The sequence below is a fragment of the Pimephales promelas genome, chromosome 25, assembly GCF_988280905.1.
Source record: "Pimephales promelas chromosome 25, fPimPro1.hap1.1, whole genome shotgun sequence".
Classification (NCBI taxonomy): Eukaryota; Metazoa; Chordata; class Actinopteri; order Cypriniformes; family Leuciscidae; genus Pimephales; species Pimephales promelas.
Window position 1 is genome coordinate 203,076 of NC_142793.1, and position 27,964 is coordinate 231,039.

The 27,964-nt window shown below is 46.4% G+C and overlaps 3 protein-coding genes across 8 annotated transcripts; 1 reads left to right on the top strand and 2 right to left on the bottom strand.

Moving 5' to 3' along the window:
• Positions 1–517: 517 nt before the first annotated feature.
• Positions 518–2,548, bottom strand: LOC120478397 (calcitonin gene-related peptide 1). Of its 6 annotated transcripts, none has more exons than XM_039670266.2 (5): positions 2,447–2,535; positions 2,219–2,295; positions 2,012–2,143; positions 756–954; positions 518–658 (listed from the first exon to the last, which is right to left on the bottom strand). In XM_039670266.2, exons 2-4 carry the CDS (start codon positions 2,287–2,289, stop codon positions 798–800), a joined length of 360 nt encoding a protein of 119 aa, XP_039526200.1. In that variant the 5' UTR covers positions 2,290–2,295; positions 2,447–2,535; the 3' UTR covers positions 518–658; positions 756–797. The 6 variants fall into 6 exon arrangements, with proteins under 6 accessions (XP_039526200.1, XP_039526199.1, XP_039526198.1 ...); XM_039670265.2 differs by having other exon boundaries at positions 785–954; positions 1,997–2,143; XM_039670264.2 differs by having other exon boundaries at positions 1,997–2,143.
• An 8,993-nt stretch (positions 2,549–11,541) lies between these two features.
• Positions 11,542–19,353, bottom strand: rpl27a (ribosomal protein L27a). The gene is made up of 5 exons (XM_039670259.2): positions 19,271–19,353; positions 18,923–18,986; positions 18,762–18,837; positions 14,553–14,727; positions 11,542–11,696 (listed from the first exon to the last, which is right to left on the bottom strand). The coding sequence occupies exons 1-5, from the start codon at positions 19,271–19,273 to the stop codon at positions 11,568–11,570; spliced, it is 447 nt and encodes a 148-aa protein (XP_039526193.2). The 5' UTR covers positions 19,274–19,353; the 3' UTR covers positions 11,542–11,567.
• A 1,613-nt stretch (positions 19,354–20,966) lies between these two features.
• On the top strand, positions 20,967–27,926 carry ric3b (RIC3 acetylcholine receptor chaperone b). The gene is made up of 6 exons (XM_039670234.2): positions 20,967–21,216; positions 21,924–22,141; positions 22,800–22,881; positions 25,615–25,708; positions 27,052–27,164; positions 27,391–27,926. Exons 1-6 carry the CDS (start codon positions 21,108–21,110, stop codon positions 27,591–27,593), a joined length of 819 nt encoding a protein of 272 aa, XP_039526168.2. The 5' UTR covers positions 20,967–21,107; the 3' UTR covers positions 27,594–27,926.
• The last annotated feature ends 38 nt before the right edge of the window (positions 27,927–27,964 follow it).

Genomic DNA, 27,964 nt, shown 5'->3' on the forward strand with positions numbered 1-27,964 from the left:
TTTGTATGAATGATTTTGAACGGACTGGATGTATGATGCATTTTAAAACCACACCTAGTGTATTATCTCGGGTTATAATGAGCCCGTCCGGAGAGCATTGAATGTCCTGCAGATGAGCTTTATAACATGAGCTTGATCCGGTTCAGCAGGTCCAAGCCTTTCAAACACACCTCAGAAGTTCACAATCACAAAGCTAATCTCTACAATACCTTCAATTTATTATCACAGCCTACACTTCTGAAAATAAAGGCTGCAAAGGGGCTTTGAAGAAGCATTGTGGTTCCCCTAAGAGCCTGTCAGTGAAATGTTCTGAAAATAACAACTTTATTCATAGTGTAAAGAACATGCTAATCATCTAAAGAAGCAACTCCCACTATAAAGATCCTTTTGTGCAAGCGAAACTTCCCATGATGCCAGTGAACAAGTTGTATTGTTAAGAGTGAACACACACATGAAGGATTTATCCTGTCCCCACAGAGATGCAGAATAAACACACAGCGTACACACAATGTCCATATGAATCTGATTTATTTCGTATAAAAATCTATAGATTTCTCTGTGTTTTAGACGCCCAGTCAATACACATGGATAACACAAGTGCTTGTGCGTGTCTAAGATGTGGTGCAGCGGGGACGTGTGTGGCTCTGGTCCAGTTCACCTGTGGAACAGAGAAGACACGGTCAGAAACTTTCTCTCTCTCACACACACACACACACACACCGCACGGAGTCTCTCGCGCGCTCGTGCACACACACCGCTCAGAGTCTCGGGGGCGCGCCCATACCCCGCTCGCGCGCTCAGCTCCTCCTCCTCCTCCTCCTGCCGAACGCGTCGGGTCCCACATCGGTCCGGATGAACCCAGATCTGCCCATTCCCCCAGACCGGCTCAGGGAGTGCGCCAGCCGGTGAGTCACGCACGTGGCCGTGTTACACGCGCGCTTCTGCGCGGTCACGCTGAGCAACAGAGAGCGGGAGCGCGGATCAGCACAGGGACACCCATATACAACACTCAGTAAAGTACACTCATGCATTACTCATCTATTTAATATTTAATGTGTATGGAATTATCAGTCTGATGATTTGATCACATTCACAGATGTCATCTTACCTGCAGAAATCTTGTTGTTTTTGTAGAGGCAGTTTAACAATTGAATATGTAACTAATAACTTGACAATAAAATTAGACTTCCTGATATAAAAATACCTTTATTGAACTTAATTACATGAAAGAAATCATACTTTTTTTATATATATATTTGATTATCATCATCAGTTACCTTTATAATACATGTGAAATGCACAAAAATGACTCCTTGAGGAAGAAATTTAATCTAGATCTTAACATCCCTTTCTCTGCCAAAAAAACAAAGACAGAACGAAGGAAGGAAGGAAGTAAGAGCCCGATGCAGCAGGCGTGTGTGTGCGGTCAGTCAAGCTCCACATGCAGCGGGGGGGAGGGTTAGATGGTGTTAAAGGATTCCTCGTAGCTGGGGAACAGGTTGCCCTCGAGCAGGCTGCGCTTCTTGCCGGGCGTCCCCGCGCCCACGTCCGTCTGCGGGAACGTCTGCAGTTTGTGCAGCTCCTGGGACAGTTTTCCCAGCACACAGGTGCTCAGATTGGAGCAGCGCTTGGACAGGAATCTGCCCTGGCTGAACAGAAACACATGCGGACAGGCGCATCACACACACATGCAGCGGGAGTCCGCCTGTTAGTGCTCACACATGCATCAGGTTAGAGAGAGAGAACATGCTCAGGTGGGAACGTGCAGGATTCAGAGGACGGAGAGATCGCATGCTGCTGTTAGGACAAGCAAACAGGCTTCACTGCATTTCTGTGAGAAGGAAGATGTGCACCTCATCCGGCAGAGAAACTCTCACACTGATCTCTCCACTTGACTAACTGGATCTACTGCGATTGCCTCTCACAGAATGAAAACAGGAGTCGTCGGTCGTTTCACATAAACGCACTCTTTCCCTGCTCAGAAAGTCCTACAAACCTGTGGAGTTCGTACCTGTCGTCATCACTGGTGGGCTCCAGCTCCTCCGCCGTCATCTGCACCACGTTTTTGACTATAGCGCTCAATAATCTCCGTGCCTCGTAGTCCATGAGCGCAAATCTGTCTGTCAGAGACTCTGAAGCGGGTCTGAAGACACAGAGCAAACGGTGATGCAGATCAGCCCACCTGTGGACTCTACACGAGAAGGGAGGGAAGCTTTACCTGGCCGGGGCAGCGCTCGAGCTGGACATCTGCAGCACCACTAGCAAGGCAGAGATCTTCAACAGGAACATGTTCCCCTGGGACAAAAACACAGTGACTACATGCATTTGCCTATAGCGTCGTCTGTGAAGCCTCATTCACCACTCAAACCCATTAGAGTAATGAAAGGCGTTCCTTTCCCAAACCACAGACGTCTCAATCTCACAAAAACCAGCTTTATGGTCTTACCTCACCTTGTGTTGCTGTTCGGTGAAAGTGTTGACTCTCTGAACTTAAAGACCACCTTGATACTACTGTGTGTGGCGTCAGTGGTCAAGCCCTTATATATTCACCATGAAGAGTTGTGTTATCTGTGTAGGTGTTTAATTATCTCCCTTCGCCCAATCAGAGCACAGAAGTTCATCCGTCAGCCAATCAGCATCCGTCCCATAGCTCTTGCGCACTGATAATGTCTGAAGATCGACTCTGACGTCATTCTTTAGCCACTAAGTGCTCTGTTCACTAAACTCACTCTCATTTGAAGCCTCTGATATCTGCACTTGCATCTACATTCAGCTCATTCATTTAAATTAATTGAATAAACGCTCTGAATAAACATATACTGTGAGATCAACATTTCACTGTCATCTAGAGCTGTGATCCAGTGGCCATCTGCTGGTGAGAGAGGAACACTACCACAACACAGCACTGAGGGAGAATCAGACTATTCTCTAGCTTTTACTCAGAGTCCATCTTACAGGACATAAACTAATCAGTGCTTTGCATATCTGAGGTGTCAGGACATGTCTTATGTGACAGGGATTATAGCAAATCAGTAATATTAACAAATTACAATAAACTTTCATTAGTTAATATGTTAGTTAACATGACTTAACAATGAACAAATACTGCTAAAGCATTTATTGACCTTGGCAAGTAAACGCCAGTCTTGACTGCATTGGGACAGCTTTTGTTGTGTCAGGGGCGTCGGCCAGGGGACACAACACGACACAACACGTGAGCTCCTCCAGTGTCGTCTGCTCCAGCTCCTCCAGTGTCGTCTGCTCCAGCTCCTCCAGAGTCAGTGTCGTCTGCTCCAGCTCCTCCAGAGTCAGTGTCGTCTGCTCCAGCTCCTCCAGAGTCAGTGTCGTCTGCTCCAGCTCCTCCAGAGTCAGTGTTGTCTCCTCCAGCTCCTCCAGAGTCAGTGTCGTCTGCTCCAGCTCCTCCAGAGTCAGTGTCGTCTGCTCCAGCTCCTCCAGAGTCAGTGTCGTCTCCTCCAGCTCCTCCAGAGTCAGTGTCGTCTGCTCCAGCTCCTCCAGAGTCAGTGTCGTCTCCTCCAGCTCCTCCAGAGTCAGTGTCGTCTCCTCCAGCTCCTCCAGAGTCAGTGTCGTCTCCTCCAGCTCCTCCAGAGTCAGTGTCGTCTCCTCCAGCTCCTCCAGAGTCAGTGTTGTCTCCTCCAGCTCCTCCAGAATCAGTGTCGTCTGCTCCAGCTCCTCCAGAGTCAGTGTCGTCTGCTCCAGCTCCTCCAGAGTCAGTGTCGTCTCCTCCAGCTCCTCCAGAGTCAGTGTCGTCTCCTCCAGCTCCTCCAGAGTCAGTGTCGTCTCCTCCAGCTCCTCCAGAGTCAGTGTCGTCTCCTCCAGCTCCTCCAGAGTCAGTGTCGTCTCCTCCAGCTCCTCCAGAGTCAGTGTCGTCTGCTCCAGCTCCTCCAGAATCAGTGTCGTCTGCTCCAGCTCCTCCAGTGTCGTCTGCTCCAGCTCCTCCAGAGTCAGTGTCGTCTGCTCCAGCTCCTCCAGAGTCAGTGTCGTCTGCTCCAGCTCCTCCAGAGTCAGTGTCGTCTGCTCCAGCTCCTCCAGAGTCAGTGTTGTCTCCTCCAGCTCCTCCAGAGTCAGTGTCGTCTGCTCCAGCTCCTCCAGAGTCAGTGTCGTCTGCTCCAGCTCCTCCAGAGTCAGTGTCGTCTCCTCCAGCTCCTCCAGAGTCAGTGTCGTCTGCTCCAGCTCCTCCAGAGTCAGTGTCGTCTCCTCCAGCTCCTCCAGAGTCAGTGTCGTCTCCTCCAGCTCCTCCAGAGTCAGTGTCGTCTCCTCCAGCTCCTCCAGAGTCAGTGTCGTCTCCTCCAGCTCCTCCAGAGTCAGTGTTGTCTCCTCCAGCTCCTCCAGAATCAGTGTCGTCTGCTCCAGCTCCTCCAGAGTCAGTGTCGTCTGCTCCAGCTCCTCCAGAGTCAGTGTCGTCTCCTCCAGCTCCTCCAGAGTCAGTGTCGTCTCCTCCAGCTCCTCCAGAGTCAGTGTCGTCTCCTCCAGCTCCTCCAGAGTCAGTGTCGTCTCCTCCAGCTCCTCCAGAGTCAGTGTCGTCTCCTCCAGCTCCTCCAGAGTCAGTGTCGTCTGCTCCAGCTCCTCCAGAATCAGTGTCGTCTGCTCCAGCTCCTCCAGAGTCAGTGTCGTCTCCTCCAGCTCCTCCAGAGTCAGTGTCGTCTCCTCCAGCTCCTCCAGAATCAGTGTCGTCTGCTCCATCTTCTCCAGAGTCAGTGTCGTCTCCTCCAGCTCCTCCAGAGTCAGTGTCGTCTCCTCCAGCTCCTCCAGAGTCAGTGTCGTCTCCTCCAGCTCCTCCAGAGTCAGTGTCGTCTGCTCCAGCTCCTCCAGAGTCAGTGTCGTCTCCTCCAGCTCCTCCAGAGTCAGTGTCGTCTGCTCCAGCTCCTCCAGAGTCAGTGGCGTCTGCTCCAGCTCCTCCAGAGTCAGTGTCGTCTCCTCCAGCTCCTCCAGAGTCAGTGTCGTCTGCTCCAGCTCCTCCAGAGTCAGTGTTGTCTCCTCCAGCTCCTCCAGAGTCAGTGGCGTCTGCTCCAGCTCCTCCAGAGTCAGTGTCGTCTCCTCCAGCTCCTCCAGAGTCAGTGTCGTCTGCTCCAGCTCCTCCAGAGTCAGTGTCGTCTCCTCCAGCTCCTCCAGAGTCAGTGTCGTCTGCTCCAGCTCCTCCAGAGTCAGTGTCGTCTGCTCCAGCTCCTCCAGAGTCAGTGTCGTCTGCTCCAGCTCCTCCAGAGTCAGTGTCGTCTCCTCCAGCTCCTCCAGAGTCAGTGTCGTCTCCTCCAGCTCCTCCAGAGTCAGTGTCGTCTCCTCCAGCTCCTCCAGAGTCAGTGTCGTCTCCTCCAGCTCCTCCAGAGTCAGTGTCGTCTGCTCCAGCTCCTCCAGAGTCAGTGTCGTCTGCTCCAGCTCCTCCAGAGTCAGTGTCGTCTCCTCCAGCTCCTCCAGAGTCAGTGTCGTCTGCTCCAGCTCCTCCAGAGTCAGTGTTGTCTCCTCCAGCTCCTCCAGAGTCAGTGGCGTCTCCTCCAGCTCCTCCAGAGTCAGTGTCGTCTGCTCCAGCTCCTCCAGAGTCAGTGTCGTCTGCTCCAGCTCCTCCAGAGTCAGTGTCGTCTCCTCCAGCTCCTCCAGAGTCAGTGTTGTCTCCTCCAGCTCCTCCAGAGTCAGTGTCGTCTGCTCCAGCTCCTCCAGAGTCAGTGTCGTCTGCTCCAGCTCCTCCAGAGTCAGTGTCGTCTGCTCCAGCTCCTCCAGAGTCAGTGTCGTCTGCTCCAGCTCCTCCAGAGTCAGTGTCGTCTGCTCCAGCTCCTCCAGAGTCAGTGTCGTCTGCTCCAGCTCCTCCAGAGTCAGTGTCGTCTCCTCCAGCTCCTCCAGAGTCAGTGTCGTCTCCTCCAGCTCCTCCAGAGTCAGTGTCGTCTCCTCCAGCTCCTCCAGAGTCAGTGTCGTCTCCTCCAGCTCCTCCAGAGTCAGTGTCGTCTCCTCCAGCTCCTCCAGAGTCAGTGTCGTCTCCTCCAGCTCCTCCAGAGTCAGTGTCGTCTCCTCCAGCTCCTCCAGAGTCAGTGTCGTCTCCTCCAGCTCCTCCAGAGTCAGTGTCGTCTGCTCCAGCTCCTCCAGAGTCAGTGTCGTCTCCTCCAGCTCCTCCAGAGTCAGTGTCGTCTGCTCCAGCTCCTCCAGAGTCAGTGTCGTCTCCTCCAGCTCCTCCAGAGTCAGTGTCGTCTCCTCCAGCTCCTCCAGAGTCAGTGTCGTCTCCTCCAGCTCCTCCAGAGTCAGTGTCGTCTGCTCCAGCTCCTCCAGAGTCAGTGTCGTCTGCTCCAGCTCCTCCAGAGTCAGTGTCGTCTGCTCCAGCTCCTCCAGAGTCAGTGTCGTCTGCTCCAGCTCCTCCAGAGTCAGTGTCGTCTGCTCCAGCTCCTCCAGAGTCAGTGTCGTCTGCTCCAGCTCCTCCAGAGTCAGTGTCGTCTGCTCCAGCTCCTCCAGAGTCAGTGTTGTCTCCTCCAGCTCCTCCAGAGTCAGTGTCGTCTCCTCCAGCTCCTCCAGAGTCAGTGTCGTCTGCTCCAGCTCCTCCAGAGTCAGTGTCGTCTCCTCCAGCTCCTCCAGAGTCAGTGTCGTCTGCTCCAGCTCCTCCAGAGTCAGTGTCGTCTCCTCCAGCTCCTCCAGAGTCAGTGTCGTCTGCTCCAGCTCCTCCAGAGTCAGTGTCGTCTCCTCCAGCTCCTCCAGAGTCAGTGTCGTCTCCTCCAGAGTCAGTGTCGTCTCCTCCAGCTCCTCCAGAGTCAGTGTCGTCTCCTCCAGCTCCTCCAGAGTCAGTGTCGTCTCCTCCAGCTCCTCCAGAGTAAGTGTCGTCTGCTCCAGCTCCTCCAGAGTCAGTGTCGTCTCCTCCAGCTCCTCCAGAGTCAGTGTCGTCTCCTCCAGCTCCTCCAGAGTCAGTGTCGTCTGCTCCAGCTCCTCCAGAGTCACTGTCGTCTGCTCCAGCTCCTCCAGAGTCAGTGTCGTCTGCTCCAGCTCCTCCAGAGTCAGTGTCGTCTCCTCCAGCTCCTCCAGAGTCAGTGTCGTCTCCTCCAGCTCCTCCAGAGTCAGTGTCGTCTCCTCCAGCTCCTCCAGAGTCAGTGTCGTCTCCTCCAGCTCCTCCAGAGTCAGTGTCGTCTCCTCCAGCTCCTCCAGAGTCAGTGTCGTCTGCTCCAGCTCCTCCAGAGTCAGTGTCGTCTCCTCCAGCTCCTCCAGAGTCAGTGTCGTCTCCTCCAGCTCCTCCAGAGTCAGTGTCGTCTCCTCCAGCTCCTCCAGAGTCAGTGTCGTCTCCTCCAGCTCCTCCAGAGTCAGTGTCGTCTCCTCCAGCTCCTCCAGAGTCAGTGGCGTCTCCTCCAGCTCCTCCAGAGTCAGTGTCGTCTCCTCCAGCTCCTCCAGAGTCAGTGTCGTCTGCTCCAGCTCCTCCAGAGTCAGTGTCGTCTGCTCCAGCTCCTCCAGAGTCAGTGTCGTCTCCTCCAGCTCCTCCAGAGTCAGTGTCGTCTCCTCCAGCTCCTCCAGAGTCAGTGTCGTCTCCTCCAGCTCCTCCAGAGTCAGTGTCGTCTGCTCCAGCTCCTCCAGAGTCAGTGTCGTCTCCTCCAGCTCCTCCAGAGTCAGTGGCGTCTCCTCCAGCTCATTTTTTTCTCATTTAAAAATATGATTTCAATTATATTATAAAGTCATATTTAGTGTCACCACTGCAAATCTATATTCATTATGGGATTGTTCAAAACAATCACTTCAGCAATGTTTGTATTTTTTGTTCATTTTGATAAATAAAATAATTCATTAAATTGAATACATTAAAGTCTCTGGCCCGTAAAGTCAAAATTAAGTATGTGTTCTGAGTTTGACACGACAGAAAAATGTGTAATTAGCCATCCAGCCAAATTTGAATGATAAAAAAAGCCGGCAAGTAGATAAAATAAGCTATCAAAATCATGAAAAAATGAGCTGTTATCTCTGCTCTCAAACGCTGGGGGCGTGTCCGCTGGCTGCGCTGAAACCACGCCCACTCACGAGAAAGCTGTCGATGGTGATATTAGCTGATTAGCTTTTGGAGACGGGAGGATGAACACTGAGGCGGGAGATAGTAGTTTCAGCCCGTTCACCAGTAACAGCGGATCATCAGTGAATCCCAGTTGTCTCTGAGGAAAGTTTATAAAACTATCCAGTGTAAAACGATCACTACAGAGGCGGGTGTTGGCGGTGATCCTCAGCTCTTCATCAAGGTTGGCTCTCTATAAACCTCTTCTTGATGTGATCGTTTTTAGGGAATTTAAATGAAGATTCCGATCTGTTTTGTACATGATCGCATCCAGGTAGCAGCCCATGCATTTCTGTGTCGAATAGCTAGCTAGAAAACTGTAGGCTGTAGTAACTAATAGGACTGACAGTCACTCGCGATTGAGCGGCGAATGCGAATGTGCTCTATTGTTAGGGGAGAGATGAGATCAGCAAAATGCGTCATCAAATAGGGGCGTGTCCAGGAGCTCATGGGCTTTAGTGCGTCATCGAGCCCTGTTTTAGCCCCGCCCAAACAATCCGTAAAATGGGCTCTATGCACGGCGTTATTTCCGGTGAAGGATTAAGGATGCTCGATAACTTCCGGCGATCATAGAGTCCAACGCAATACCGAGAATTTATATTGAATTTTATACTCCATGGTTATACTAATGAAACGTTAGTCACAAAAACAGATAAAACAGACACCCCTCGTTGTGTTTATGCTTCTTTTTAAAATGATATTAAATAAACATAACTATATAAAATTACATCTAAACGTATGTACGTTTCGTTTCAAAGACGGGAGGACAGTAAATATTGAAGACTCTGCCATAATCCCGTTTTCTCCGGTTTTCCTCCGCTTTAATCTCCACAACCGGAAATGGACGAGCATCCTTACGTCAAATGCGGAACTTATGCGTGCATATAGCCCATTACATTGGTGAAAAACTGTTTAACGGTCTAACGGGACATTTCAGTGCTTCACAGTTCACAGTCTTTGTAATATGTTTTAGCAATACATATGCAACATTTATAATGTGTTTAGAACTTTTCTGTAGAATTGCCTTTAGTGGATTTACAATGGATATTGAAACACTTAGGGTTATGTACATCTGTTGCAAACCAAATATTCTTAAAATGATCTATTCAAATAAAGTCCCCTCTATAGCTTGTTTAGGGGCCGTGCCACATCATGCGTTTTCTGTGATCGGATAGCTATCCGATCCAATATTATGAAGCTGCAGACTCGGAGCCTGCATCTACAGTCCCCCACCGAGAGTCCCGCATTCTCAGACCCCTCATTTTCGAACACAGCGCCTCCTGCTGTTCAAAAGATCGAATAACACCCGCACACAGAGTACAGTGCACGCTTATCCAAATGCAATTAAAAACAATAGGATGCAATATTACGGTCTTCAAATAAATTATCCAATAAATATTTGCGTTCCCTGCTTAATGCAGTTGCCAAAAAAACTCATTGTTACTGATGGAAGGGATACAATTACAGATTGAACTATCTTCTGAAAAATAGTCTATGTGATATTTTATTGCTACAATGTTTGGTTTTTTTATATATATATATTTTTTTATTCAAAATTCAAATTCCACTTTTTCTTTCAGTTCAACCTATAATGGTCTAATTAACATTACCATGCTAACATAACAAAATCTGTTTTTTGATATTTTGAATGCGAAGCAAAATAAATCAGAATAGACAAAACACCAATAATAAACAATTCAGTAGGCTACTTTATTTAATGATCACCTAAACATCATCTTACTGTAAAGAAAAAAGGAAGAACAAACTGTGTTCGTGACTTTAGGTTTAATTGCATTAAAAAAAACTCATTTACAAGTCGCTTTGCATAATCATAAAATGATACGTTGCTGGAATCGGAAGGGGCAACTCCATCGATGTATGGTGTACTGGATACGATAGCACATGTCTTATGATCTTTCAAAAAGAAAGAAAAAAAATTCAAATTCATGTTGCACTGCTCTGACTGTAGAAGTGTCCCTTGAGATGTTTTTGAACTTTGGACAACTTTGTGGGTTTGAGATATATGGGGGCACAAAATTGGCAGTAAAAATAACTGCAGCATTTATGACATATAAAAAAGTCCGAGGTTAAAGGCTAACGTTAGCTATCAAAATATTTTCGGGGTAAAGAGGGCGAAAAAACATAACGGCTCAAATCTTGTTACAAACAAATATTAAATTGACTATTCTTATGTTGTATCGATTAGCTAAATTAGTTTTATTAAAAAATAAATCAAACGAGCTATTACGATTCTCTAAATAAAATTGAAGACAGCCTACTCACGTTTTGGCTTAAGTTCTGTTTATCTGATACAATTTGATAGGAGGCGCTGACTCGAAAAACGAGGGGTCTGAGAATGCGGGACTCTGGGTGCAGGGGGACTGTAGATGCAGGTCTCCGAGTCTGCAGCTTCATACTACTCATCCGATCGTGAAAAGACCAAATGTAATGCCCACTGAAACGAATTCGAATCCGATCCCTCAAACCACTTCAGGTGGTCTGGGCCGTATTCCAGACGAAACTGGACACGTGTATGCATCTGGTTCTTGAAAGCACATATGTAAATGTTACTACTCCCAAAAATGCTAAAAAAAAATAAACGCGCGAGAGCGTGTTACAGGCTATAGGTCATGCTATTTTAGTCAGATATGACGACGCTACTGCGACGCGCGTCACCTCAGATGAGCAGCTGAACGCCCATCAAGCCAACGCGCCGCAATCTATCGCAAACCAAAGGGAAAGTAAATCGCAGACGATTAACACTACCATCTTCATTAAAAGTAAAGAAACGAAATGATCTTACCAGTTCCGTTGCCGCTCTCTCTTATTGCTGTCTTTGCTTATTTTGAAATTAGCCGATGATTATTAAAATGCAGCTCATATCTGCTGCTTTCGGTGACGTGCACTTCATTAAATCCGCATATAGAGCGGGAATTGAAGATCGGATTTATATCCGTTTTGCAAAAACACATTTATGAGAGCAGGTGTAAATGGTTTTGATAAATCAGATAGCTATCCGATCTGAGAAAACGCATGAAGTGGCCAGGTGTAAACAGCCCCTATAGTTACGCATTGAAAAGTTCAAAACACAAACAACAAAGGAAATACATATATCGATGCATAGTGTATTATACAGTTTTCTATCTATTAGATAATTATACATTATCTATCTATGCAATAGTTTATTGAGCCTTTTCTTTTAACAGTTTTACATTTCAGTTGCTGTGCGCGTGACGAACAATAGTGCTCTCCAATGTTGTGATAGACACGCGGTAAAGGAACATGATTGAGGTACAACTGCAAGATAGTCAATTTATGCGAAACCACAGAGCTTAATCTACAGATTAAGCATAATATTAACATTTAATCATCTTCTCATCTAATCTACACGATTCACGTAGGTCACCTATTTTGGTTTCAAAACGGCGAATTTCGCCGAAAGGTGAGTAGTTTTCATGTCTGAAACTGATTAACACACACACACACACACACACACAGCTGTAGATCAGAGACGAGAGCACAGAGAGAGTTTGATCAGGTTTATTAACGTTTAAGCGGTCAGCACACAGGCTCCGCCCACTCCCTTGATCTTCTCCTCCGCGCGCCGGCTGAAGAACTTGGCCTTCACGATCACCGGCTGCTTCGGCAGTTTGCCCTTGCCCAGCACTTTGAAGTAGCCCTGAAACACACACACACCATCGGTCAGAGCGCGCGCACACACACACACCATCGGTCAGAGCACACGCACACACACACACACAGTGGGAATATGGAGAAAGTGAATGAACCCCTGATTAAGACAGTTGGGACTAATTTATTCAATTAGATATTAATTTAATAAAGATAAAAATACCTTGAGATATGTTTGATAATAGTACTTGAAAGAGTTTAAAATTTGCTAAATTTCAGATCAATATTTTCTTTCCTTAATTTTAAAATCAACACTAACTTTCTCATCTGAATTATAATTTATTTCTCTACACAATACCACCAATAAAACATTTTATTTTATGTTTTAATCAATGCAGAATGTGTGAGTTTAAAATAAACAGATTAGCGGTGTGCTTGAGGACAGGAAATGAACCAATGCGATATCATCAATGTCCACAAGATGGCGCCACAGACTGAGTTTAATGGGCTGGACAAACAGATGGGGAAGAAAATACACATTTATGAATTAACCAGAGCGAGCGAGCACAAGAGTAACCTAATACTGAAGCTCAGTTAAAATCTTAATATCAATGTAAATCTTAAAGCGATACTCCACTGTTTTAGGAAAGAGGCTCATTTCCCATCTCCCCCAGAGTTCAACTGTTGAGCTTTAGCGTTATTGCAGGGTTCCTGCACACTTTTTAAAGTAAAATTTAAGGCTTTTAAGACCTGAAGAAATTAATACCATACATTAGGGGTGTGCAATATTGACAAAAATATATCTATATATTTTCAACGTTTTGTTAATAATTAGTTGATATTTTACTGATTGTGTTTTGTGCTGGTGCCATGGCTGGTTTAGGCCTGTTGTTGGAGATATTTATATTTTTCATATTCTATGCAGTGGTCAGTTCACAGCAGTGACAGAAATTATTAATTAATGTGCAATATTTGCCACCTTAAATTGATTTCCAGGGGCATTTTCACCTATTTATGGAGATTTTTTTTCCTAAACTTATTTAGAGTTATGCATCACGTATTATGTCAATTATACAGTAATTATACTTATTTATACAATAATATTTAATTACACAGTACCACTGTTAACAGTCAAATTAAATCATTCAATCAAAAATCCTTGCAGTGCAAAGGTGACACAGAAGCAGCATTAGAAGTGGCATTAATATATACACTCCATTTACAATCGTATAAATCAAGCTATAAGGTTTTTTTAAATCAATATTCAATATTTAAATGTGAAATGATTTCTAATTTTAACCTTTTACTTTTAATATGAAACTAAAACTGGCAGTAGGTGGCGGTAAATCGCTGTCTTAATAAGCGAGTAGAGGGAGTCATTCATTCAACCGATTTGTTCAAACGGAAAAGCAGCAAGTGATTGAATCGTTAAAATGACTCGTTCAAGACGCGGATTTCCTTCAAGAGATCATCGCTGTCTGTTGCATTGAGACTCTGCTACGGTTTCATTTTGAAATTCTAGTCGGTGAAATAAAGGGAAAACAAACAATATCGATAATGTTATGGCTAAAAACTAACTCACAATGTCAATTTATTTGTAATTTAACTATTGTATAACATAAATATCGCACTCTTACTGATGTGATATTCTAATATAACAACATGATATAAATATAAGGCAAAAACTAATTTGGGGACATACCTAAAACCATAATAAATACATGTCTATGCCTATAACTGCACACATCACGCCGTGAAAACACGAGAGACAAATGCGATGTCAGCTCACACTCACAGTGCCTCGTCCATCGTTAAAACAATAGAGCATCATAACAGACGATACACATCGCACACCTCTACGCACATAAAGAATTAACTTACAACTGAACTGACATTTGCCAACTTTCTTCTCTCCTCCTCTCCTGTCTCGCGTGCAGGAGACGGACGTTATTCTGCCGCGAATGTGACGCGAATTGTCACGTGAACAAGCAAATCCACAAAGAAAGATAATTTAATACGTACGCAAATTAGATGGTTTTAATTTGGAAAACATTAAGATTGGACTAAGTCAAAGTGTCATCTAAAATTATGTAAAAAGACTTTTAATGGCCTTAAATTATAAATATCTAATTTTAGACTTTAAGGACTCACGGGAACCCCCTTTATTGAATCCATTCAACCGATCTCCGGTTCTGGCGGCACCACTTTTAGCATAGCTTAGCATACATCATTGAAGTGCACAAGACCATTAGCATTCTCAAAAAAAAAAAAAAAAAAAAAAAGAGTTTTGATATTTTTCCTATTTAAATCTTCTGTATTTTCATCATGTGCACTAAGACCGACGGGAAACGTAAAGTTGTGATTTTCTAGGCTGATGTGGAACTATAATCTCATTCCTAATAATCAGTAATAATCAGGACACTTCACTGCCGTACCGCGAGTGCAGCCGGCGTAATGATACGACACAGCGCCTGAAAATAGTGCCCAGCTTACAACGTGACCGGGACTAAGTTCGTGTAGTCATACGCCGGCTGCACTCGCGGTACGGCAGTGAAGTGTCCTGATTATTACGCAGGAATGAGAGTACAGTTCCCAGCCGTGGAAGAGTCAAGTTTCAAATTGGAAAAATATCGAAACTCTGGTCATTTTTTCTTTTTTTTTTTTTGAGAAAAGCTAATGGTCTTGTGCACTTCAATGATGTATGCTAAGCTATGCTAAAAGTGGTGCCGCCAGAACCGGAGATCGGCTGAATGGATTCAATAACGCTAAAGCTCAACAGTTGAACTCTGGGGGAGATGGGAAATGAGAAATTTCCTAAAACAGTGGAGTATACCTTTAAGGGGCCGTCAGGTCTGTGTGTGTGTGTGTGTGTGTGTGTGTGTGTGTGTGTGTGTGTGTGACTCACCGCGCGTACGACGTCGATGACGGGCGCGGGGCCGTCGGGCTTCTGGCCGTAGTTGACCCGCGTCTGCTCGCTGACTAGCGTCCACAGCTTGTCCAGGTTGATGGTGGGGCAGAACACAGTGTTCTTCTTCAGATGGTAATGCCTCATGCCCACCTTCCCGAAGTACCCTGGGTGACTGAGAACACACACACACACGTCTGGCATCAGTGGCGGATCCTGATCTGGGGTCAGTTCCTGACTAACACACCCGTCACAGGTCTGCTAATCTCCAGTTGTGTGGAGCCGCGCCGCTCGTCTCTCGTGTTCACACACACACACACACACACACACACACTGCTTTAGTCCCCTAAACTGGGGGATTCCCCCTACACGGGTCACATGGGGATCTAACGACTGTGGAGCGGGAGAATAACTTACTATGCAATTTAATCATCTTCATTTATTAATATCTACAGATTTGAATGCATGAATTGAGCATTTCCAGTTCTCAAAACAGTTCATAAAACAAACAAACAAGTCGTTATACAAGAAACACCATGAAAGATTAAATTATGCGCAATCCCCACACCGACACTCAAGCGCTGGCAAACTAATATAATTCTGTAGTATATCGGCATTTTTGTACGGACAAAGAAAATGTCCGGAGTTTCTTTGTTTGTTTTTTTAAACAGCTTATAAATCATATTTAGTGAAGCTTTTAAAAAGCAGAAGGTCATCTGTGACGGGTCGAGGACAGAACACACACACACCGCTCGTACAGTATAAGAATCATCAGATCCAAGCCCACATAAACCCGAGGTGTGTGTGTGTGTGTGTGACCCAGACGATCCGCTGGACTGACGGAAGCGGCTCCAGGACACACACACACACACTCAAAGCTGATGGGACACACACTTCTGTTAGCAGGACAGTTTCCCTGAACAGGAACTCTAACATTGGGCTGTTTGGCAGCAGTTCCTGTCCTCTGCTGAACCCTGAGGAGGAGGAGGAGGAGGAGGAGGACTGAACCCTGAGGAGGAGGAGGACTGAACACTGAGGAGGAGGAGGACTGAACCCTGAGGAGGAGGAGGACTGAACACTGAGGAGGAGGAGGACTGAACCCTGAGGAGGAGGAGGAGGAGGACTGAACACTGAGGAGCAGGAGGACTGAACACTGAGGAGGAGGAGGACTGAACACTGAGGAGGAGGAGGACTGAACACTGAGGAGGAGGAGGACTGAACCCTGAGGAGGAGGAGGACTGAACCCTGAGGAGGAGGAGGACTGAACCCTGAGGAGGAGGAGGAGTAGGAGGACTGAACACTGAGGAGCAGGAGGACTGAACCCTGAGGAGGAGGAGGAGTAGGAGGACTGAACCCTGAGGAGGAGGAGGACTGAACCCTGAGGAGGAGGAGGACTGAACACTGAGGAGGAGGAGGACTGAACCCTGAGGAGGAGGAGGAGGAGGACTGAACACTGAGGAGCAGGAGGACTGAACACTGAGGAGGAGGAGGACTGAACACTGAGGAGGAGGAGGACTGAACCCTGAGGAGGAGGAGGAGTAGGAGGACTGAACACTGAGGAGCAGGAGGACTGAACACTGAGGAGGAGGAGGACTGAACCCTGAGGAGGAGGAGGAGGAGGAGGAGGACTGAACACTGAGGAGGAGGAGGACTGAACACTGAGGAGGAGGAGGACTGAACCCTGAGGAGGAGGAGGAGGAGTAGGAGGACTGAACACTGAGGAGGAGGAGGACTGAACACTGAGGAGGAGGAGGACTGAACACTGAGGAGGAGGAGGACAGAACACTGAGGAGGAGGAGGAGGAGGAGGACTGAACACTGAGGAGCAGGAGGACTGAACACTGAGGAGGAGGAGGACTGAACCCTGAGGAGGAGGAGGAGGAGGAGGAGGACTGAACACTGAGGAGGAGGAGGACTGAACACTGAGGAGGAGGAGGACTGAACACTGAGGAGGAGGAGGACAGAACACTGAGGAGGAGGAGGACTGAACACTGAGGAGGAGGAGGACAGAACACTGAGGAGGAGGAGGAGGACTGAACACTGAGGAACAGGAGGACTGAACACTGAGGAGGAGGAGGAGGAGTAGGAGGACTGAACACTGAGGAGGAGGAGGACTGAACACTGAGGAGGAGGAGGACTGAACACTGAGGAGGAGGAGGACGACAGAACACTGAGGAGGAGGAGGACTGAACACTGAGGAGGAGGAGGACAGAACACTGAGGAGGAGGAGGACAGAACACTGAGGAGGAGTAGGAGGACTGAACACTGAGGAGGAGGAGGACTGAACACTGAGGAGGAGGAGGACTGAACACTGAGGAGGAGGAGGACAGAACACTGAGGAGGAGGAGGAGGACTGAACACTGAGGAACAGGAGGACTGAACACTGAGGAGGAGGAGGAGGAGTAGGAGGACTGAACACTGAGGAGGAGGACTGAACACTGAGGAGGAGGAGGACTGAACACTGAGGAGGAGGAGGACTGAACACTGAGGAGCAGGAGGACTGAACACTGAGGAGGAGGAGGACTGAACCCTGAGGAGGAGGAGGAGGAGGACTGAACACTGAGGAGCAGGAGGACTGAACACTGAGGAGGAGGACTGAACACTGAGGAGGAGGAGGACTGAACACTGAGGAGGAGGAGGACTGAACACTGAGGAGGAGGAGGACTGAACACTGAGGAGCAGGAGGACTGAACACTGAGGAGGAGGAGGACTGAACACTGAGGAGGAGGAGGACTGAACACTGAGGAGCAGGAGGACTGAACACTGAGGAGGAGGAGGACTGAACACTGAGGAGGAGGAGGACTGAACCCTGAGGAGGAGGAGGAGGAGGACTGAACACTGAGGAGGAGGAGGACAGAACACTGAGGAGGAGGAGGAGGAGGAGTAGGAGGAGGACTGAACACTGAGGAGGAGGAGGACTGAACACACTGATGCACAACCATACCAATGTGAACCTGCCCATCACCTGTCAGGTCACCGACCTTAATGATTAACCATAATGTTTTGCATGTAATTTGTGATTATCTTTAAGGTTACCGTGTTTACATCTGGCTGGGGGACTACTGATGAACATTAACTCTTTTAGCCTACTCTGGGACATTCACATAGTTTAATGTTGATTAATGTACACTGTCCCCTCTGAATAAATAAATAAAAAAAACATTATATGAACCCAAACCAAGATGAATAAATGCTATAAATGATGATAATTCTCAGCTAATGGTTTACAAGTCATTATATTATTATTATAGAATAGATATTAACCTATTTTAATTGTATAATTTCAGATTTTTATTTTTCAAAATCAAAATGATGCCCAATGTATGTTCCTTGACTGAATACATGTATATATACAAAATATATATTTTTCTCTACACATTTGGTAGTGTAGTTTAGCAGTGTTTCATAAAATTGTTTCAATTCACTTAAATTGAGACTTTTTCCGACTGTGGAAGCGATACGGGGTGTTACGGACCGTGACATGATCTAATAATCCTCTTGACGTCCCGATTCCTCAGCGATCTCAGACCCAAACCTCATCACTAGTCACAATGTCTCGTATTTACAGGCTTCGGGTTTGTTCATTATTATAATTTAACAGACAAAACCACATTTACTCGTTTCATGATGATATGAACAGAACTTTGAAGCAGAAAGTGTTTTCATTGTTTACTCTAATTAATAAACATTAAATGTGACGAGAACAAATCTTCCTGTGATTACGGGGGGCTGAGCTCCAGATAACGTCCTCAACATAATATCCAGTTATTATATTACTAATATAATACAGTCCTCAACACTGAACTCTGCAAGGACTCGACCCAGCGGCTGATATCGGACCCGCTCACGTCTGATGAAGTTCACATCACTGACTGACACTGTCCTGTTTGTGTGTGTGAAGCGTCTTCGAAGCGATCAGTAGTGTATAAAGCACTAAAGTACAGCGGACTGAACTCTTTGATTGACAGCATCCAGAGAGCAGTGTGTATGACTGCGCAAACACACACTTGTGTCCTGTGTATCGCCTCTCAGGTGTGTTCACTCGGCCTGGAGCACACACTCCTGATATTAGCAGTGAAGAGGGATCATGATACACACTGGACGAGCTGCATATGAACACTACACACACTAATAAACACTGAAGACTCGGGGAGAGGCGCGTTCACGGCTCGCGCTGCACACGTGACTGATGTTGATGCGCTTTACTCACTATTTGTCGAAGTTGATCCTGTGATGATGCATTCCTCCGGCGTTACCGCGGCCTCCGGGATGCTTTCTGTGCTTACCTGCACACACACACACACACACACACATTAATACCACATTACCCACCGCTAAACATCATCACTGTGTCTCACGAGCGTTACTGACCGATGCGCCCGTGCCCGTGGCTGACGTGCCCGCGCAGCTTCCTAGTCTTGGACTTCTTGGTCGGCTGTGAAGAGATTACATGTGGATCACACTCGTGTATTTACTGCAGTTTTCGCGCTTCGACATGAGGCGAACTCCAGCTCTGCCGAGACCAGCCGCTACACCTCAACAATGCCGCTAACACACCTCTATATCCCACACACATGCACAATACTGACTGATAATCATACTTCAACACATATGGAAACCATATTTACAAGTTATAAATATGTTCTGGCACCATTTAATAAAGGATTAAGAAAGATTGATGTGTTACAGACAGTCGGAGAACTCTACGTGAGCACCTACCATGGCTGCGAGAACTCAAAGAGGAAGTGCCTCCTGTAATCTCGCGAGATAATACATGTCTGTCGCTAAGGGCGAGATTGCAGCGAGAGCGCGCCGCCAGTGGGCGGGAGGCCGAACTGCTATACTGCAAGACTGAATTTTCTTTATTATTCTTTTTAAACCTTTAAAAAAATGTCCAGTCTATGATTTAAACATTAAATTGCGTGTTTTAGATTTATTTCTCAGTCTAATAAAACAGACATTTCTTAAGTGAGCACATCTAATGTTAAAAAAACTGTTTTTTAGTTGTAGGCGTTTGTTTGTTGTGTAACTGGTTTCCTCTGTTTATCCCTGCAGGCAAATATTATAGAAGTCAATATAAGTTCTTTGCTGCTGAATATCAAATGACGTACAACAGACATAATATATTTGCATATTCAATTATTTTATAATTTTTTCAACGACTGGTTCCAGAGATTAAAAACAAGGAAACATGTCCCAGGGTGATTAAATAAAAACGAGTACAAAGAACGTATATTGACAAGAAGTGAAAGCCAGTAGCCCAGCAGCGGCCCTACGCTTCCGCCATTTCGGGGTGAAAGCGACTCCGCAGTCATATAATATACTTATATTTAGTCCAGTGCAGAGATCATTTTTAGGTTGAAATAATTAGGCTAGGTGATTATTTAACTCACAACAGTTAACTTTATAGCAGTTAAAAAGAAGTTGCTACTTCCACATAACTTGAGCCAGGGAAGTTCAAGGATTTAATTCATTATATTACTCTATTTTTTTTTAATTCTATTACTAGCTATTCTATTGCTGTTATATATTTATTGTCAAACATTTACATTTTAGTACAACATTTATTTGCTGAATTAATTTATTTCATTGATAACTTATTTTTGTGAGTAACGTCATGTGTACCTCCCGGGAAACGGTGTAATGTTATTATAACTTTATGAACTGATATCACTTTATTCTTAGAATAAAGTGATATGTTATTAGAATAGAAATAATAAAGTGATAATAAAGTGACTTAGAATAAAGTGATAAAGTGTAATGTTATTATAACTTTATGAACTGATATGATATCAGTTCATAAAGTTATAATAACATTACACCGTTTCCCGGGAGGTACACATAACGTTACTTAGAAAAATAAGTTATCAATGAAATAAATTAATTCAGCAAATAAATGTTGTACTAAAATGTAAATGTTTGACAATAAATATATAACAGCAGAATAGCTTTACAGTAAACACTAACAGTTTTTTTTTTTTTTTTTTTTTTTTTTTTTGCAGTACTCTTATATTAATGACCGTACAAACAAAAAAACACCGCCAATGTCCAAAGTGGCAATTAGTTATAGGACAACGGACACAGCGCATCAATGATCATCATGTTTGTAGCATGATCCAGGGGATTAAAACGTCCAAAATATATTTCAGGCCTGGTGGAGTTGGTAACTAATAATAGTAGTAAAAGTGTAAAGTTGCATACAATGGAAATACTCACTAATGCAAGAAAAAAACTACCTCAAAAACTGTTATCAGTGCTGTTGTCCAGTAACTCCAGTTGGAATTTTCACCCCGATATGGCGGCCGCGCTACCGAAGCGCCATCTAGTGGCTGTTACCAAAAAAAGCATCAGAGTAGCGCTGATCAGAGGCGCTGATGAAAGTAACCGTTCTCACGTGACCACAGTGCTTAGCCCCGCCCACTGTGAGGCAGCCGATGTGGTTTCTATGGCAGCGCTCCGGAAGTGAGGAGGATGCTGTGTTTATATTGGACTGTGTTTATTTAGATGGTGAAGCAGGTGCAGTATTGAGTCTCCCAGACAGCGGACAGGATTAAACATGTCTATTTCCAGCGTCCAGAAGCTCGCCGTGGTGTCGTGTGTGGCGCTGTGCGTCGCGCTGCTGCTGCCGAAGATGCTGCTGTCGCGAGCGAAGAGAGACGGAGAAGGTGCATCATCTATTCTCTTTATCGATACTGCCTGCATTCCCTTCAAATAAGTGCTGTTTACTGGGCAAGAAGAAAATACTATGTCTTATACTAGTGTCTTTCATGAATCGAACGCAATGTTCTTAGCAAAACACACCTATATAATAAATAGGGATTATTAATGGATAAATACGTTGTACCTACAATACTTTTCTGTTGATGCACACATAAAGAGCGGTGTGTGTGTGTGTGTGTGAGGAGAACTATGCATGAGCTTAGGTCATTATCGGATGACATAACTGCGAATGTGAATCACGTGATCAGTGTGTGTTTAAGTGTGTGTGTGTGTGTGTGTGTGTGTGTGTGTGTGAGAGAGTGAGAGAGTGTTAAGTATCTATACAATACTGTCAAGTATCCTTCATCTATACAATATTTACCAATATTGATTGTTTCACAGCTGCTGATTACAGTAATAGTGAGTGTTTAGGCTTACAGATCCACTTCCGTTGCAAAGATCATTAGGCGCTGGTCATGTGTGTGTGTTTGTGTGTGTGTGTGTGTGTGTGTGTGTAAGTGTGCTCGATGTACCATGGCGTTGGACTACTTTCTTTAATCTTCTTTAAGCGCCATGAAGCAACTGCATCTAAAGTGCTGGAAAAGAGAGAGTTCAAAGTTTCTGTGGCAATATCAACCGTGTGTGTGTGTGTGTGTGTGTGTGTGTGACGCAGGACCTTCAGGCCAGTTTCCGCCGATGCCCCCCCGGGCTTCAGTGTCGGAGGAGCCGCGGCGGTCCAGAGCTCATAATCCCGAGGCCAGAGGAGCCGGAGCCGGAGTCAGAGGGGTCGGGACCGCAGTCGGGACCGGGGGAAAGTCCAATCTCGCGGGACAGATCATCCCCATCTACGGCTTCGCCATCTTACTCTACATCCTCTACATTCTTTTCAAGGTGAGGTACATGACCACATCTGCAGCATCACACAGGTGTCGGCGGAGCTCAGGTGACAGGAGCGTGTGTGTGTGTGTGAGTGTGTGTGTGTGTGTGTGTGTGTGTGTGTGTGTGTGTGTGTGTGTGTGTGTGTGTGTGTGTGTGTGTGTGTGTGTGTGTGTGTGTGTGTAAGACCAATGGAAAGCTGGATGGATGGGCACAGGGATGAGGTGCGTCATCAGACTGAAACGACCCATGTTGAAGGATAGGCTCTGAACTGAAGTGGAGCTCCCACTACCGACCTGTAGGGGTCAGATGCAGTCGTAGAGGACTGCACCCCTCTGGTCTGGGTACACCTAGGTGCCAGTTTATTGTGCTAGTGTTTGGTAGTGTAGGTCATTTACATGTACTGGCGACCTGTGGATTTGCATTGACTGGATTTCTAAAACAGGGGCCAAACAGTAGCAAAGTACTGTTCAATGTCAGCAACCATAGGACGCATGCTTATGTGGAAAAGGCGATGCTTCTTGTACCCTTAGAACTGTATAATCCATAATGTGCTGCTTTGTTTTAATCTGTTGGATTATTTAAAAAAAAATTCCTAATGAAATTTGAAATGTGGAATCAAATAAAGTATACAATGTATGTGTGTGTGTGTGTGTCTCTGTGTGTGTTACAGATCACATCAAAGGGCAAAACAACACAACCTGCAGAAAACCGCTTCACCGCTGTCAGATCACAAAACACCCAGAGGAAAATAAGTATGAACTCACATCTATCTGTCTGTCTGTCTGTCTGTCTTTCTGTCTGTCTGTCTGTCTACCCAATTTTTTTACATATACCAAACTTACATACACTATATTGCCAAAAGTATTGGGACAGCCCTCCAAATCATTGAATTCAGGTGTTCCAGTCACTTCCACAGTTGGCACTGATGCATGTTGACGCTTCTACTTACCGTGTAATAAGTCTATTTCCTCACTACAGCTACAGACCTCCATACTCAAGAACAGTGCTCAGAGCTTCATGGAATGGGTTTCCATGGCCGAGCAGCTGCATCCAAGCCTAACATCACCAGTGCATGTGCAGTGGAGTAAAGCGTGGAGTAAAGCGTGGGGTGCAGTGGAGTAAAGCGTGGAGTAAAGCGTGGGGTGCAGTGGAGTAAAGCGTGGGGTGCAGTGGTGTAAAGCGTGGGGTGCAGTGGAGTAAAGCGTGGGGTGCAGTGGTGTAAAGCGTGGGGTGCAGTGGAGTAAAGCGTGGGGTGCAGTGGTGTAAAGCGTGGGGTGCAGTGGAGTAAAGCGTGGGGTGCAGTGGTGTAAAGCGTGGGGTGCAGTGGAGTAAAGCGTGGGGTGCAGTGGAGTAAAGCGTGGGGTGCAGTGGAGTAAAGCGTGGGGTGCAGTGGAGTAAAGCGTGGGGTGCAGTGGAGTAAAGCGTGGGGTGCAGTGGAGTAAAGCGTGGGGTGCAGTGGAGTAAAGTGTGGGGTGCAGTGGAGTAAAGCGTGGGGTGCAGTGGAGTAAAGCGTGGGGTGCAGTGGAGTAAAGCGTGGAGTAAAGCGTGGGGTGCAGTGGAGTAAAGCGTGGAGTAAAGCGTGGGGTGCAGTGGAGTAAAGCGTGGGGTGCAGTGGTGTAAAGCGTGGGGTGCAGTGGAGTAAAGCGTGGGGTGCAGTGGTGTAAAGCGTGGGGTGCAGTGGAGTAAAGCGTGGGGTGCAGTGGTGTAAAGCGTGGGGTGCAGTGGAGTAAAGCGTGGGGTGCAGTGGTGTAAAGCGTGGGGTGCAGTGGAGTAAAGCGTGGGGTGCAGTGGAGTAAAGCGTGGGGTGCAGTGGAGTAAAGCGTGGGGTGCAGTGGAGTAAAGCGTGGGGTGCAGTGGAGTAAAGCGTGGGGTGCAGTGGAGTAAAGCGTGGGGTGCAGTGGAGTAAAGTGTGGGGTGCAGTGGAGTAAAGCGTGGGGTGCAGTGGAGTAAAGCGTGGGGTGCAGTGGAGTAAAGTGTGGGGTGCAGTGGAGTAAAGTGTGGGGTGCAGTGGAGTAAAGTGTGGGGTGCAGTGGAGTAAAGCGTGGGGTGCAGTGGAGTAAAGCGTGGGGTGCAGTGGAGTAAAGCGTGGGGTGCAGTGGAGTAAAGTGTGGGGTGCAGTGGAGTAAAGCGTGGGGTGCAGTGGAGTAAAGCGTGGGGTGCAGTGGAGTAAAGTGTGGGGTGCAGTGGAGTAAAGCGTGGGGTGCAGTGGAGTAAAGTGTGGGGTGCAGTGGAGTAAAGCGTGGGGTGCAGTGGAGTAAAGTGTGGGGTGCAGTGGAGTAAAGTGTGGGGTGCAGTGGAGTAAAGTGTGGGGTGCAGTGGAGTAAAGTGTGGGGTGCAGTGGAGTAAAGCGTGGGGTGCAGTGGAGTAAAGCGTGGGGTGCAGTGGAGTAAAGCGTGGGGTGCAGTGGAGTAAAGCGTGGGGTGCAGTGGAGTAAAGTGTGGGGTGCAGTGGAGTAAAGCGTGGGGTGCAGTGGAGTAAAGCGTGGGGTGCAGTGGAGTAAAGCGTGGGGTGCAGTGGAGTAAAGCGTGGGGTGCAGTGGAGTAAAGTGTGGGGTGCAGTGGAGTAAAGCGTGGGGTGCAGTGGAGTAAAGCGTGGGGTGCAGTGGAGTAAAGTGTGGGGTGCAGTGGAGTAAAGCGTGGGGTGCAGTGGAGTAAAGCGTGGGGTGCAGTGGAGTAAAGTGTGGGGTGCAGTGGAGTAAAGCGTGGGGTGCAGTGGAGTAAAGCGTGGGGTGCAGTGGAGTAAAGCGTGGGGTGCAGTGGTGTAAAGCGTGGGGTGCAGTGGAGTAAAGTGTGGGGTGCAGTGGAGTAAAGCGTGGGGTGCAGTGGAGTAAAGCGTGGGGTGCAGTGGAGTAAACGCCCCCTGAAACAAAAATCACTTTCTTGCTTTAAATGTCAACCACAGGCATTTAATCTCAGTCATTTATAATTTAATAAATCATATTAATTCAGACCTTAATGACACTCTCAAAGAGATCTGGGAGCAAGACGTTGGTGTTACTATTACAGAGGATCTGGCCCGACGGGTCATCCTTCTGAAGTGAGGCATGCTTCTCCTCCAACACGACAGGGGGAGACAAGACATCTTCTGCTGTAAAGTTACGATACTCACTCTCTGGTTCACTTCCTTTTACAAAACTCGGACCCTCTTTAAATGAAGGGTTTACGCTGAGCACCTGCAACTGGAGATTGGACATCAGCATCTCGCTTGTTAGAAGGATCTTTGTAGGGAGAATGTAGTTTTATTATCTTTATGTATCTATGTGTATATACTGTATACATGTGTGTATGTATATATATATACTCTATATATATACACTGTATATATATATATATATATTTTTTTTTTTGAGCTATTGGATTAAGGGGGGAGATCTTGTAAGGGATTAATAATGTTTATGATGTGATCCATCTATCTGTCTGTCTCTCTTTCTCTCACACACACTCTCTGTCTCTCTCTCTCTCTCACACACACTCTCTCTCTCTCAGCTGATTTCGAGTTGGCTCAGCTGCAGGACAGACTGAACGAGACGAAGGACGTGATCGAGAGAATTATTTCATCAGCCAGCGTCGGTACAGCCAGGTCTGGATATCTGTCTCTCTATCTGTAGCCATGTTTCCATCCACTTGTCAATCGAATTATCTGAAATTCGGTTAAAAATCTCATGCGGATAAAGCTGGTGAAAGTGTGTTTCCATCCAACGGCTTTAAAGCGAATAAAAACCTGTACGTAATGACGTCACATGCTGTTTTGCGATCAAATTGGTATATCGAATTGATTTGAGACATTTTAAGGTGTTTCCATTTATCTTCGCACTAAATCGAACAACATTCAAGCAAACTTTTGCGAACAAAGTTTTGTTAGACAAAACGGATCACGCCATCTACCAACAAATGATCAATATTTCACAAGTTGAAGGCTAATAATGCTTATGTGCCAGCTGATAGCGACGTATAAATGGGTATGCGAGGCGGTTGTTGAAGCTAGGGGTTGTATTCGCTATAACAACCACCTATATTATCCTGCTTATTACATATAAATCAACCAAATAAATAAATAAATCAATGATTTGACTCAAAATATTGATTTAAAAACGAGTATTGCTTCTGCTAAAGAAAATAGTCTGTTCCGTCTCTGAACTGCGTCCATGGCAGCGGTGTGTTATACTAGCAGCGCCGCCCGCAGTCTGTTAACTAGAAATAACAGACCACATTATACATTACAATTCAACTAAGCCACATATAAACAAGCAAAACTAACCTAAGAAAACAGCGACGCTATAAACATTGCTATGATGATGCCGATGCACGTAAATGCCCGACGACAGCGGAGGCGACTGTGGTTTGGGAACGAGCGCTCCATCAGTTCTGGGAGATCGTGGTTCACGGAAACCCTTTGGTTGAAGCATCTTTTTTTGCTTTGTCCACTTACATCTGTCTTTGTTGACGTCATCTGCCATGTGTGCGCAAACAGACTGGCAGGAAATGAACTCGTCTTCTGACGTGTTGCAACCATAAAAGGGCATAAAACTTAATCGCAATTCATTATTTATTCGGCAAATAACGTTTCCATCAGCTTTTATCGCATTAGCCGTATAACGATCACGAGAAAATCCGATGAGACCGAACGTATTTCATTTGAGTCGATTTTCATGAAATTTCATCGAATTTTACTGTTTCCATAAGGCATTTTTCATTCGATATCACTTAATTCAGATAAAAACGTGTCGATGGAAACATGGCTTGTGAGTGTGACGTGTGTGTGTGAAGTGTGTGCAGTGAGTGTGACGTGTGTGTGTGAAGTGTGTGTGCAGTGAGTGTGACGTGTGTGTGTGCAGTGAGTGTGACGTGTGTGTGTGATGTGTGTGTGTGAAGTGTGTGTGCAGTGAGTGTGACGTGTGTGTGTGTGTGTGTGTGTGTGTGCAGTGCTGCAGTGGTGGAGGAGCAGCAGTTACTGCAGCAGTTGCAGGAGATCACGCGTGTGATGCAGGAGGGTCGGCTCGTTGACTCAATCCCCGCAGACGGTCAGCAGTGGGACGGTCAGACACACACATTTCTCATTACTAACGTCACTTTGTAATAAATGTTCACTTTTCCTAAATGACGGCATAATGCTCCTGTTGAGTGTTTAATGAGTGATACGTGTGTGTGTTGGGTTAAACCTGTGCTGGTGTTCAGAATCAGCTGATTTAAGACAGGAAGTGGTTTAGTGTGACGATTACTGTGGTGTGCTGGGAAATGAGTGTGTGTTTACTGTTCTCACAGATCCCTCTGACCTCAGCCGTGACGAGCACTTCTGTGGTGTTCATTCCCCTCACCTGAGCACACACACACACACCAGAGATGATCCTGATGAACACCAGCACAACATCAGCCAATCACAGCCACAGACAGGAAGTGACATCACGCCTGGCCCAGAGCACAGCGCCATCAGGCGGAGGAACACCGTGTTGATGAGCACAGCCTGAGAATCACTACTGATGATGCGTTTCCTGTTTCCTTATAATGTACACTCAGAAAAACAGCACATATTCATTTAGCACATTCCTCAAATATTATTATATACTCTATACATGTACTGCGTCACGGAAAGAGACCGACCCGTAATGTTCAACAGCTCTGACGGCAATAAAGGGCTCTGGCGTTCACATCCTCTCAGTGAACGGCATCATGACTTTAGTTTATGGCTTCATCACTTCTGTAACTGATGCCTTTATTATTTATTGATATTTTCTTGACATGCTTGCATGACTGTGTCTCATATTCTGCTATAATAATGTGTTAATAAACCTCACGTCTGATGTGTGTTTCTGTGGTTCATCATCATCAGATGAAGGGT